Source organism: Solanum verrucosum, unplaced genomic scaffold (assembly GCF_900185275.1).
Source record: "Solanum verrucosum unplaced genomic scaffold, falcon-dt-bn FXZP01000261.1, whole genome shotgun sequence".
In the NCBI taxonomy this organism is placed as follows: Eukaryota; Viridiplantae; Streptophyta; class Magnoliopsida; order Solanales; family Solanaceae; genus Solanum; species Solanum verrucosum.
Genome location: NW_026019969.1, coordinates 11,707,477 through 11,720,460, shown reverse-complemented (window position 1 = coordinate 11,720,460; position 12,984 = coordinate 11,707,477). Strand labels below are relative to the sequence as shown.

The 12,984-nt window shown below is 37.5% G+C and overlaps 1 protein-coding gene across 2 annotated transcripts in view; it reads right to left on the bottom strand.

Annotated features, from left to right (window-relative positions):
• Nucleotides 1-12,984, bottom strand: part of LOC125816501 (serine/threonine-protein kinase TOR) — a 34,999-nt gene that overhangs the window by 9,162 nt on the left and 12,853 nt on the right. For both annotated transcript variants that reach the window (XM_049496112.1, XM_049496113.1), the window contains exons 15-44: nt 11,433-11,563; nt 11,039-11,141; nt 10,774-10,956; nt 10,614-10,706; nt 10,420-10,455; nt 9,870-9,968; nt 9,679-9,777; nt 9,398-9,560; nt 9,188-9,312; nt 9,032-9,084; nt 8,288-8,411; nt 7,994-8,179; nt 7,357-7,509; nt 7,012-7,164; nt 5,756-5,827; nt 5,531-5,665; nt 5,380-5,441; nt 5,137-5,234; nt 4,606-4,715; nt 4,352-4,525; nt 4,191-4,256; nt 4,010-4,078; nt 3,803-3,916; nt 3,360-3,500; nt 3,116-3,244; nt 2,857-3,016; nt 2,515-2,729; nt 1,845-2,051; nt 678-791; nt 398-601 (exon numbers count right to left, since the gene is read on the bottom strand). In XM_049496112.1, the coding sequence (XP_049352069.1) occupies nt 398-601; nt 678-791; nt 1,845-2,051; nt 2,515-2,729; nt 2,857-3,016; nt 3,116-3,244; nt 3,360-3,500; nt 3,803-3,916; nt 4,010-4,078; nt 4,191-4,256; nt 4,352-4,525; nt 4,606-4,715; nt 5,137-5,234; nt 5,380-5,441; nt 5,531-5,665; nt 5,756-5,827; nt 7,012-7,164; nt 7,357-7,509; nt 7,994-8,179; nt 8,288-8,411; nt 9,032-9,084; nt 9,188-9,312; nt 9,398-9,560; nt 9,679-9,777; nt 9,870-9,968; nt 10,420-10,455; nt 10,614-10,706; nt 10,774-10,956; nt 11,039-11,141; nt 11,433-11,563 (3,771 nt within the window). The remainder of the gene's footprint in view (nt 1-397; nt 602-677; nt 792-1,844; nt 2,052-2,514; nt 2,730-2,856; nt 3,017-3,115; nt 3,245-3,359; nt 3,501-3,802; nt 3,917-4,009; nt 4,079-4,190; nt 4,257-4,351; nt 4,526-4,605; nt 4,716-5,136; nt 5,235-5,379; nt 5,442-5,530; nt 5,666-5,755; nt 5,828-7,011; nt 7,165-7,356; nt 7,510-7,993; nt 8,180-8,287; nt 8,412-9,031; nt 9,085-9,187; nt 9,313-9,397; nt 9,561-9,678; nt 9,778-9,869; nt 9,969-10,419; nt 10,456-10,613; nt 10,707-10,773; nt 10,957-11,038; nt 11,142-11,432; nt 11,564-12,984) is intronic.

Below are 12,984 nucleotides of genomic sequence, written 5' to 3'. Positions count from 1 at the left end.
GAATTTGAGAAAAGTCTCAATGCTAATTATATAACCATTGTGCCAAAGAAAGTGGAGCAATGCGTATAAGGGACTTTAGACCTATTAGTCTGGTGGGAAGCATGTACAAGATTATATTGGGTTCTTTGTTGTTGTAGTCAATCCATCGTTAAATAATAAGTATTCCAAGTTAGTTAATGAAGTCCAAGAATAATTGATACTCAGGTAATAGTAAGGAAACACCATACACAAAATCTAGCCCGAAGTAGTTCAAGCTTAGTCAAACCCATATCCTAACATAAACATAACCACCCAAGCCCAGGGAAAAATAAATGGAAGGGCATGAAGAATCTACTAGACAGTCAAAGTATCTTTGTCAAGAAAGAGCATAAGCACATATTTGATTAGGAGCATTAACCTGGATGAATGCCTTCTCCTTTATAGTGGTATTATTCCTCATTGCTCCTTCCTCAAGCATTTCATGCAGAGGCTCTAACACCTTCAGCATGCCCTCAATGTTGTGTTCACCAAAATACAGACGACTGGCCTCTTCCAATGCCTCATGCCACATTTCATGCCAAAGTATTGCAACCCTGATAAGCTCCTTTGAGACAAGTTGGGCCTTCAAAATCAAGCCAATGTCAGAATGATACTTGAAGAAATTAACAAACTATCAGAGTAAACAAGTTCCACTTCACCTGATCAACGAGTACGCCACTATGCTGCCTAACTTTATCAACCACCTCTTGAGCTGCAGCTCTGCGCAAATTGCTAATTGACTTACATGCCACAAGAAGTGGATACATAAGAGCCTGCAGATAAGATCCACAATATTTTAGAATTTTGAAAAAGTAAGTAGTATATAGAGGCAGCCACAAGCAGATAGAAACATACAATAATCTCACTTGCTCAGAACAAGAAATAAAGTCCTTTAGTATCTGACCACTAAAATAACTTTCAAGCACATGCCACGATACTTTCCTCCTAACTTGAACAAATGGTATGATTACCCTCTAAGGCATTCTGCTTTCACTTATTTTCGGTTAAGTTCTGTTAACTATGTACTCCCAGCATTCATTTATTTGCATGTGCATGTCCATCTTAACACTTCTCCCAGATACAACAAATATACAAAACACCTACCAATATAGTAAGACTGCACATTGTTATGTTTGTCCTAGTACGTCCGCATAGACATTTTATATCAACTAGGTTATTACACATAGAAACCTTATGGGAAGAGAATGTCATCCCCTCTATTTAGATTCATTTCCACTTATAATATGTCTTGATTACGCTTATAAAGCTTCATGAATAGTGTCAAAATGCAGTTGGCTACATATTACATGAACTTACCCTAGGGGACTAAGAAACGACACACGTGACTATCTTGAAGAGAATAGAACTGCATTAGCCTAAGATGACAACACCACCTCCTCAATCCCAAACTAATTAGGGTTGGCGGTATGAACTGAACAGGCTCATAATTTTCAAAAAAAATAAAATTACAGCGGAATGTCCAGGCACTCTTCACATGTTTCACACAACTGATAATGTTAGGTACTTGACTAACTGTAGATTTGTAGAAAATGACTGACAGCTCAGCCATGAATCTTTCATAGCAGGTCTTCCTATTTAACAGTTTAAGAATGATCAGTATGTTAGCTTATAAGGAGGTCAGATGTCAAACAAATTAACCCAATAACAGTAAATAGAAACACAAGTCATTCGCAATTAGGTGTTACAAGAGAAATTTAGAGGGACAAAGTACAGGGTGGGAAGGAAATGCCGAGGGAAAACAGTGACGACTAGATAGCAAAATCATGGTTCTTATTTTTTATTAAAAGAAAAAGACTAGTAAAAACCTGTGGATGACTCTGTCCAATTCGCACTAACAAGGACTGTATCAGTTCTCTGACAGCATGGTTATTTGAATGTATCCGTGCGATAATCTGAGGTAAAACAACCAACCATGTGTTGATGTTAACATGTGTGAATCCTTTCTGTAATGCCATTTGGACCTCAGAAGTAGCTCCATGGTTGAACCACAAAGTAAGAAGACGAAGAATATCCTGAAACCCAGAAACATAACCATAAAAGTAAATCAATAATGTAATGGAAGTCAATAGTGATCACTAGTGAATCTAACAGGGCTGCTGGATAACCAGGCAAATATGACAATGCTGAAAATTAAATTCAACACATACATAAATTCAGTTAGGAGTATAGAGTTTCATCAGATAAACAAATGTTTTCATCTTGACAAACACGTGCACAGATGCAAAATGAATTGAATAGAAAAATATATTTTTGTAGAGTATGCGGAACATGTTTGAAAGACACATGAGCTTAAAATATAGCAAGAAGCCAGCAAGAAAAGGGACACCATGTCACTGCAAGGATACGAAGTGCTAAGCAACCAGTAAGCTCAATAAGAAAGACATTAAGCAACAAGGACAAACCAGTGACACCTCAACATCACACAAGGTAGTCTTTTATAAACTGAATTAAATTAGCTGTAGATTCAGATATAACCTGTAAACTATCATCAACACCCTTAGCATGTGCTCCGCAAGCTATAGAGTGAAAATAACCAGTTACGGCAGCAACAACAAACTGTGAAGCAATATTTGCAAAACCTCTTAGAGTGTAATGAGACATCACTGCTGTATTGAAAAGTGCCCAAGTATGCCATGCTTTTCCCCACTTCGTTGCACAGTGAGTAGCATTTCTAAATGCACTAAGAATTTCTGACAAGGTCAATATGATTCAAGAAACAGTAGTTAGAAGTGATATCATCAAGCTGTCACACTATCAAGTATAAAGCCTCATTATCTTTTCTTTAGAGAGGGGAAGTGGAGTGTCTTCACATTTTACCTTGTATAGAATCATCATCCAAACCAGGAGAAAGTGCCCACTTCCAAGTGCCGAGTCTGAGGTATATACGAGCAACAAGTGGCGCACCAGAAGAAGCAACTAATGCATTCTGCATTACTGGTTGAAGAGTAGCTGTTCTCGAGAGGTCCATAGCAAGGTCCTTCAATATCAAAATTAAATGACAGTGCATGAAGAAGCATGAACATGATATTTACTTCTTGTGATACGCAATGTGATTGTAATTTTATAAGTGCAATACCTGCAACCTAGCAAAGGCTTCCTTTCGCTTATGATCCTCGCCAAGTGACCATTGGTACTTTAAGTATGCTAGCATCACCTGAGGGGGGCCGTGATACCGCACAGTTGCAGGAGTCGTTTCAGGATCGAACTGTAGGATAAAAAGGAGTCATAAACATGCAGTCTCACAAGTAGATCTATAACAAAAAAGATATAACACAAGGCAACACACGCTTTTTATCCACAACCCAGGGTAAATTACTGACCTGTAAGAGTTTAATCAACGTAGATCTAGCTTGGCTAATTCTGCCATTTTTCCGGCAGAGTGATGCAAACTTGATCCATGTTTCTATATCTTCTGTAGGAGGCAATACAAGTGCCCTCACAGCTAAAAGTACTTGCCAGACCTGCAAAAAATAAGAATATGTTGCAGATAACAGAGGCAGAATGCTCAGAAAAATGATCTGCCAAAAGAATAAGAACTTATAACTCAGAGTGAGAGAGAAAGAGAGCATGGAATCACATAAAGACAGGAAAAAGACCAGACAGACGGAGTTTTTGTAAGACACCATGAGTTTGAGAATAAATACAAAGGCCATAACTAGTCACCCAAGCTCTCATGTAAGCATTTCCGGATTGAAAATATCAAAAAATAATGATTGGGCAACCAATATGAAACTCACTCACTGAGGGAAGTTCTGAAATTTACCTCGACATTTCTTTTTGCACCCTTTATGCGCTCATTCCACATATTGCGAACAAGGGCTCTTCTTCCTTCAGCAACAGGGTTTCCCATAGGAGGAAGAGTACAGTACTCAATGACCTAATTAGAATGAGATGAAAATGAATTCTCAGATCATTAAAAATCACAGCAATTAGGAATCACTTAATAGAAAAGGCCAAAAATATATATCACCTCTTCTAATTCAGAAAGCTGTTGAACGCGAACCATGTTGCTGTAAGCACGTTCATAGCTCTCAAGAACCTAGATGAATTAACGGAAATTTGTCAAGAATTTTGCTATAAAATCCTGTACAAGTCATCAAATGAGTATAAAAAGGGAGGAAATGACGAGATAATGAGATGAAGAAACAAACCAGTGCAGCAAGCTCGGTTGCCAAACATTTCCTTGCTCTTTCAACATATTCACGTGCTTCGTCGTACTGATGGAAGAAAGGGTGCAAGTACAAAGATTACACTAGAGCAGAGCATGTCACAACATCAAAACAAATGAATGAGTGAAAAATGGACGGACTACCTTCCCTCGACGAACTAGAAGAACGGCCCTAAAAAAGGTGCCATTACTACTTCCATCACCACTGGAAGCAGTATTTCCCAAGACTCGGAGTTTGGTTTCATCACCATCATCAAGCCGAGAAACATATTCTGCCATCTGATCCCACTCACCCATGTTCCAGGCAGCATTAGCAGCCTAAACTAGTCCAAAACATGCACTCACTATGATTATCCAAATAACAAAAGCTATCAGATATTACATATAAGTTGACAAACCATTGGTGCCATTTCCAGTCGAGCTGCTGGCTCAGCTGGCGTCCAGTATTCCTTACAAAGATTGTTAAGCTCCTCCCACCGAGCTAGAGCAGCAAGGCATCGCATACGTCCTTAAGGAAACACAGAGAAGGATATAGATCATCATCAACAGAATAAAGAGCATACAAGACGAATAAAATTCACTTTTTCAACATGGACCAGATGCATAACACAACCCAATTCCACGGGTCAACTAGCATTTATTTAAGCCACCAAGCAATTTAAGAACAAGTGACGAAACAAATTTCACTGAAAGAATGAATTCAATTACCACTTGGAACCGTTAAAGTATTACATCAGGTAGTTAGAGGGGTCAATCAATTTCCTTGACTCCTTTTTTCATATAATGAAACTCAAAAGTGAAGGTCACTACTCTTTGAAGGAAAACTCGGATCTAGAATATGATCTATCACTAGGATCAAATATCTTCAGTAGTTCTGCAAGTAGAATTCATAGACCAGATTATGCAGTAACTGTTCCAATAATACAAACCTAGAGTAGCATCCAAACAAAGATGTGGACTCGAAGCTTGTGACGCCTTAGCAGTGTATGCTTTAAGAGCATCGTCCCAGCGTTGCAACTTCTCATACCTTAAAATCAACAAATAGCAATGACAGAAGGAGAAGATACATTTGAGACCACCATTTCACGTTAAAGCTTGTGCAGCATATAGTAACTAACTAAAGAATGAGCTGCAATTAAAACAGTACAACAGAATGCAACAATCAACAGTACCATGACTCCTTCAACTGAACCCCCAAATGCTGCTGAGCATATGTTAATATTCCAACAGCTGCCTGAAGATGTCAAGCATGATTAAGTTTAATCACCAGGAAGTCAGTATGAAACATATGTAAGCTGCAACAAACAACTAAGAAATCAAGACCTCATATTGATGTAATTGATTATTTATATGGATTAGAGCTTCAACTACAGCAACAGGATTTGCATCCCTCCTATTTGAAAGTGCGCCTTCAAATTCCATTTCCTTGTAGTGTAGGGCCTTTGCAAATGCTCGACACTGAGAGGAAGAGCTCATTATGGATACTACTTAACTAATAACAGCAGAAGGTATATATCAATCAACTACACAATATGTGAATAAACTCACCTTCTCCGCTAGAGCACCCAGCAGACGGATGTCTATAGGAAGGGGTCTCTCATCATGTTCCATAAACTCCGCCTGGAAAGTACAATCAGCCAAAACTAAAATAAAAATTATAGTACTGCGGCTTACAGAGGACAGATTACTGTTACTATGCAACTCATTCATCTATTGAGCCAATCATTTCCAAAAAAACATTGGCAATCACCCAAGTAAAGAAAATGAGAGTTTTGATAAAAAAGAAAATCAGAAACAGTTAGTTCCCTCTAATTTGACTACACCCATACCTAATCATCCACTCGATATCATCCTTTTTTGGGTGATCACTTTATTGCTAGTTAATTCCATCCTTGGTCTATCTGTTCTCCTTAGTCTCAACTCTTTTTTAGAATGGTAGAAGCTCTCCTTAGCCCTTAGTCTTCACTCTTGAGTCACTTCACTAGAACATCAGTTATTCCCACTATCCCTTTCACACGTTGAAATGCCCAAAACACAGCTTCATACTTGTCCTAGAGGAACTAATGTCATAAACCAAAAAATATGTCAATAGCAGCTGTATTTTGTACCAAGCGCTCTCTTCGCCCAAACAACCTCCACGGACCTTTACAACATTTTTTTAAAAAAGTATGAACTTTAATTGCAAGTAGATTTCCTCTCAGATACCAATCAACATACTTTCAACCTATAAAACCCTAAAAGAGGCCCACGAGATATCAAGTTCTAGGAACAAACTCAACTTTTAGAGCTTAGGCTACCCCTCTATCAACATTAAGCACCGCAAAAGGAAACAACTAGAATTTATCACATGCATCAAAACCACAGTACAATCCAGATGATGATTCCATATAATTCTCTATCCCCCCCCCCCCCCCACAAAAAAAAACATGGTTAAACAGTATATTGCCCCCAGCACCCAACCTGAAACAAACAACATCATAACTCAAAGACTACGAGATCCTACTACTACCACTATGATTTAATGTGTGCGCTGTAAAGCTCTGACCACTTCTACTCTTTCTAGGAACATCTCAATTACAGGAAAAACGGAGGGACTATCTTGTTAAGGTAATTATTCTGTTCAAGCAGTCTGAACATGTAAGGGGACAGTCAATCTTCTTGTATACATAAGCTGATTCTCCTAGAATATATGAAGAACATGTAAATGCCTCTATTTTAAACTCAAATTTCACATTAACACCGTCATTTCGTGAGAACATCAATGGGTCAATATCTTCAAAACTGAAGAATGTGGAAAAACTAACCAAGTTCAGAAGTGTAGCAAGAATTTCAGGTGGGATATTTGGAGAAGAAAACGCCATTTCTAAACTCCGTACTAGCTGCCTTTGACTAGCCTCATTAAGTTGTGACCAGCAACTAACAAAACCTGCAGCAAACAGCTCCCGCCCAACAAAAGGCTGCAAAAGTTCAACATTAGAAAAAAGAAAGACAACTAGAAGCACTTCTATATTTCTGGAACTTCCTCTTTTTTAAAAAGTCTTTTAGCTTCTTTTTTTTTTCTTATGAACAATGAAAAAGAGGTTTTCTATTTATTTATTTTTTGAGATAAAGGTATCTGATGAGGAAGAGGATGTTGAAGAGGATAATACCTGTAGTTGTGCCAGTCTTGCACATGTTCTTAATGCTGGACTAGGTGATTCTTTCAAAAGTTCAATGCTGAAATGCCTCATCCACTCTGCCCAATCCTCTTTAGTACTCCGTTGAGAAGCCTCACCGGCGGTACGCAATCTGCCATCATTGACCTACATAAATGTATTTTAGAGTCCGTATTCCCAATTAAACATCATCAAAATTTGAAGAAAAGTAACGGAAAAATTATTCAAATAAAAGAAGGAAACAGAAATTCAATAATTCCTGCTACAACTCAACGTACAGGCCGACCTTCATATTTAAAATTCTGTTTTCTTGGTTTTAAAAAGAAAGGTGCAATGAAGAGCGAGAATTAAACATGTTTGCACTATTGTTTGATTTCATGAAGGGAGGTGAAGGAAAGAGATTTTGATCACTTCCACTAAGGTAGATCATTCATTAGTTACCTTTTTGATTATTTTATTTTTTTTGGGGGGGTGGGAGGGTTTATTTCTTTTGTTTTGGGTGAAGGTGCTATTATAGTTATGACTTATGAGAGTGCTCAAAGTTTGAACGTAGTCAGAAAGGATTTCATCCTACCATTAAGTACAACAATCTTAAGTCCCAGTGACAAACAAAAGAAGATTAAAAAATTACCTGATGGTTTCTGAGCTGCTTCTGCATGTCGGTCCCAACCTCATAGAGGTCACTCTCTCCATCACTTAAAGGATCACTGATGACCTCAACCGGCAGCCGCCGATTTAATCTCTGAGCTGTGGTGCTCCCAAAAATCAGTGGCTCGCGTTTTTCCAGTCGTCCCTGGATCTCTTCAAATTCCTTGTGCTGTATTTAAAAAATTATCGTATCAAGAACAAATTCCCCAGCAGTATAACTATAAGCCTTTATAATGTTATAGTAGTGACAGGGAGAACCCCAAAAATCAATGCAGACCTGCAGCCTATGTTTAACCATAAGCTTATGAATAGAAGGAATAAAAATGGTGAAGTCCTCTCCAAGAGCATGAGCTAGGCAACAAAGTGCATCAATAGCATCTTTCCTGAACTCTTCTTTGTTTCTGTGAATGGAAGGGGGCACTCACAATTTATCAACACAAACTTGAAGAAAATATTGCAGAAATCACATAGTACAAAGCTTTTATCAAGTACAAACTCACAATTCAGTCTCCTTTAGAATTAAAACAGAAAGGATAAGGTCAAAAACAATAAGATAAAACTGAGTTTTGGAAAACAGCAGTAGTAGAATCGTCTGGCAATTGTTCATGACATAAGGAAAGGAATTGCATTCAAAATGAAGTTTAGACAGACATGAGAAAAATTCTTGCAATATTGACTGAAATTGGAACACTAATAAAATGATTTAAATTTTAATGTTTGCTTCACAATTTTCCAGCCATTTGTGTCAAATTACTGGATGACCTTCAGTAAAAGGAATCAGAAGCTGCAATTAGTATACACTCCAAAGTAATAAATCAAAGTTCAGAGTCACTTCTATATAAGTGTGTGCGAGTGTAGATACATATGGGTCGGAATTTGATATCTGAGAGTGTACTCACTAGAGTCAACATCAAAACCCACAAACAGTAGATCTTTGTCATTTCATTTGTTATCTATTGATTCGAAGAAAATGAGTTTCATATATTATCAGTGATATTATTGTGAGGGAGAAAAATCAAACCCATCCAAGACAAGCTTCAAGTGATGCACAAGCGAAGATATGTGTCCAGTAACCTGCAAATGGAAATGAAGAGAAAAGGAAAAGGAATTAGGAAAACAAGCAATCAAATGGAAACAATGAAACTTAGAAGTACTCCCTTAGTCCCTTTACACCAACCTGCACACAAGGTATCAATCTTGTAAGAGTTTTGATTGCACCACGTCTTACTTCTACTGAAGCGTCCACTTTAAACAACCGAATAAGTGCAGGAAAAAGAAGATGCATATGCTCATCTAATGTCCCTGCACATTAAGGTGAGACAACTACCATCAACATCAAAGTGATACTAACCAAGGCATGGACCAGAAACAACCAAGGAAGACTAACCACCAAAAACTTCAAGGGTGTGGAGAATAGGAATAACATATGTGTAGTCATTAAACCTCTCCGCATCAGTAAGAACTTGAATACAACAGGGAAGTATATCAGGAAGATACTTTCTGAATTCATCATTGAGTGCCAAGCAAAGTTGCTCAACGAGATGCAGAATCTAAAACAACAAAAGAAAAAGACCAGTAAGATCATTAACCAAAGCATCTGATTATAATGCCCTACACCAAAAATATGTGCAGTATATTAATACCAACTGAAACTACTACTGTTCTTACAGGAGCAATGTGGACAGGTCTGTTAGCAACAGGCAAGCTAAACGATGACCATAATTCTGATATCAGAGAGAGCAACTCTGGCAGATATTTACGGATGTGCTACAAAGAAAAAAATCATTTAACAGACCTTAAGAAATTAACAAATCCAATTGAACAACAAGACAGACAATATAATTAAAACGAAATATTACCTGTCGTGCAATAGATACCAAGGTTCCAAGTTTCCATGTTATAAATTCCTTTAGACCATCCTCACATATGCGTACAATGTGAAAGAGATCAGGCAAAACCTACAGAAAAATAAAAGATACAATTATAAATAAGCATCTCTGATATAATCATCCACAACTAATGTTTGGGAAAAGAAGGGTATACCAATTACAAGCAATAAAATTCACTATGTTCTATTTAAGTTTTCAACTTCCCCGTGTCATTAGTTGGTTGTCCCCTACTTTTATAAGTTAAAAAGTAAAGATCTGACATCTTTATTAAGCTCAGGTTCTTTTTCTCTGTTACATTTGCTCTGTAAAAAGGGTGCAAATGGGAGGGTTTGCCGGGCGTGGACAGCCAGGTGAACTGTTTGTGACATGCTAAAGAACCACATTTGATGAAACACCAGGGGAAGGATGAACTCACACTTTTAAACATAAACATCCAGCCAAATTGATAAAGTAAGCTATAAAATGGAATGCGAGCAACAATTCACGTATATATCCTCATTATGTGAGATAGTGGACTAACCTTAGGCAAATAAGGGACACACCCGAGGCCCATTGACTATACATGCAAAAGTCAGAAGACAAAAACAAATAAGTGTCCCAGGACTATCAGTGTCAAAAGAAGAAACAGGCAAAGCAGGATAATAATAATGGAGTCCTGCTTAAGAAACAGGTATAAAACAATGAGAAATGAGGTGCCCAACTGAGTCTCCACACCTTGAAAATAAACATAAGAGATCCAACCACTTTCTGGTGGTAACTTGACAGAGATGGATCCCTGAGAATCCGCATGAGTGAGTTGATAGCAACCTGCAGGAGTAGATGCCAGTTAGGAAATCCATAAAAGGAAACAACAAGTTGAAGGTTTAAGTCTCACAGTGGAATAATAATCCTCAGATGTTGCAAAGGATGGCCAGAGATCCGTAGGCAATTCATCCATTGATCTTATATGTTGACCAGGATCACCAGTCACCCGTGTAACTTCACCATGGGATCCAGGTAAGCTTTGCTGATTGCGCTTGTGCACATGGGGATCTAAAGCACCCATGATGCCGAGAACCTGCAAAATTCATCCTCAATGAACTTAAGTACTGACTAATCCAAAGAAAACATATATATTGGACCAACAAGATTACAGTTACCTTCAAAACCTCTCTTCTTGTTGACCAAGCCAGTTCACCATTGAGCAGTTTCAAGAGCAAACCAAGCAACTGAGGATACTCATTGTATGGAGTAATTACATATCTACGAACATTACAAACAACAAATTTGTCAAACAAGATTTTGAATAATTTAAAGCTAAATTAGTGCACCGGAGCCATGAATAGTATGGTGAAGAATACCAGCAAAAATAATAAATTTGAAAATACAGATAGCACACCACAGTCCAAAGGAAAGAAAAAGTAAGTATGCCGCACAAACAAAACAATATTAGAAATAATCCCCAATCGTAGATTATCTAGGAACCAAACAAATAGTAAGTAAATGACTGATTGCAAAGGAATGATGAAATCAAAGGTTGAACAAACCACTCACCCTGTACTCTGTACAACTTGACCGAGTGTTGAAACAGCCACTTCACGTTTGGTAACAGCAGCCCCATCCAGTAGAGCTTCAACAATTAATGGCATAAGTTCTGAAATATACTGTCGCATGGCAAAGCCGCCCTGAAGAAAGTATAAGAGAGACAAAAAACGAGAATCAGGGTTCTCAACTATCCAGATGCATAAAGACAACAGCTGATCATCTTGGATCTTATAATGCAAAATCAAAATATCTGATACAGAGAGCTGCAAGGATTTAGAGTGACATGAGCTTCCATTGATATTATTTAAGCTGCAACACAATTCTTGACTATAACAAAAACAGAGGGCATACAAAAGACACCAAGATGCAGATGAAAGATCACCGGGAAAGACCAAACTATAAAGATCAAGAAACACTATATTTGTTTCAATTTGTTTGGCACGGTTTGAATGAACGCCGACACGCACGGTTCAAAAAAGAAGCGGGTATAGTTTTTGATACATAAGATAGTTGTGCTTTAATGCCAAAGTTTTCCGTTGACCAAATAATTTCCTTTTTTATTGAGTACAGATAGTCCCATCACAACACATTTTTTTTAATGTAGTGGGACATACATGTCAGGTCATAGACAAATGGAGATGTAGAAATTAGCTAGTTTCTAAATATATAGAAGTACCGATCTTTCAAGGAGGTCAAAAAGAAAGTGCCAAACAAATAGGGACGGAGGGTATTATCATTTACAGGCATTAATTACACCAGGGTTACCGATAGACTCAGGTGCAAGTTGACTTAAGCCCCTTACTGATATTTCAATTGAAAATGGAGACAATTTGGAGTACAAGTAGCTCTAATGTGACAAAGAGGTCACAACAAGGAAAATTGGAAACAGCCTATCCACACAACAAGCTTAATCCAGCAGTAGTCAGTTCCTAGAACTCTTTACTAAGTGAGAGAGGCTGAGAAAATAAAAGGAGAAATAAAGGTGAATTTAACAACAGAGGATCATGTCGTGTCTTCAAAAAAAGTTAATCTTGAGACAGCTTAAGCTAACACATACAATAACTGGAAAAGAACTGTGAAGCAGTTTTTTCCAATTGAAAACTGCAAGGCCATCTTTTTTATGAAAGAACTGTTAAGCACCTTAAAATAGGAGGCTTTCACTTAATAATCGAGACAGATACCAATAACAAATGAAACTATTATAATAACTAAAATAGTAATCTCTGCACACCAACTAGAACAACTAGATAGCTAAAACAAATACAATAAAACTAACAGACTCAATTAAAAAAAGGTCAAATACCAACAAAGTTAAATGCAATTAGATGTAAATCTTAGCTCACAGTGATTGGGATTATATAAGAAAAGATTAGGATAAATAAGCCCACATTGAGAATAGGATATATCTAAAGAAATATCTGAATTATATCACTACCATGTGATGATAGAAATGCAGGGAGAAAAATTATCTGGACATCTGCCCCAATAGGAAACACGCCTATCAAAGAATTGAAAGTCAATTTATTTACAAAATCAATTCTGGTATTGCCCCTAACCTGTT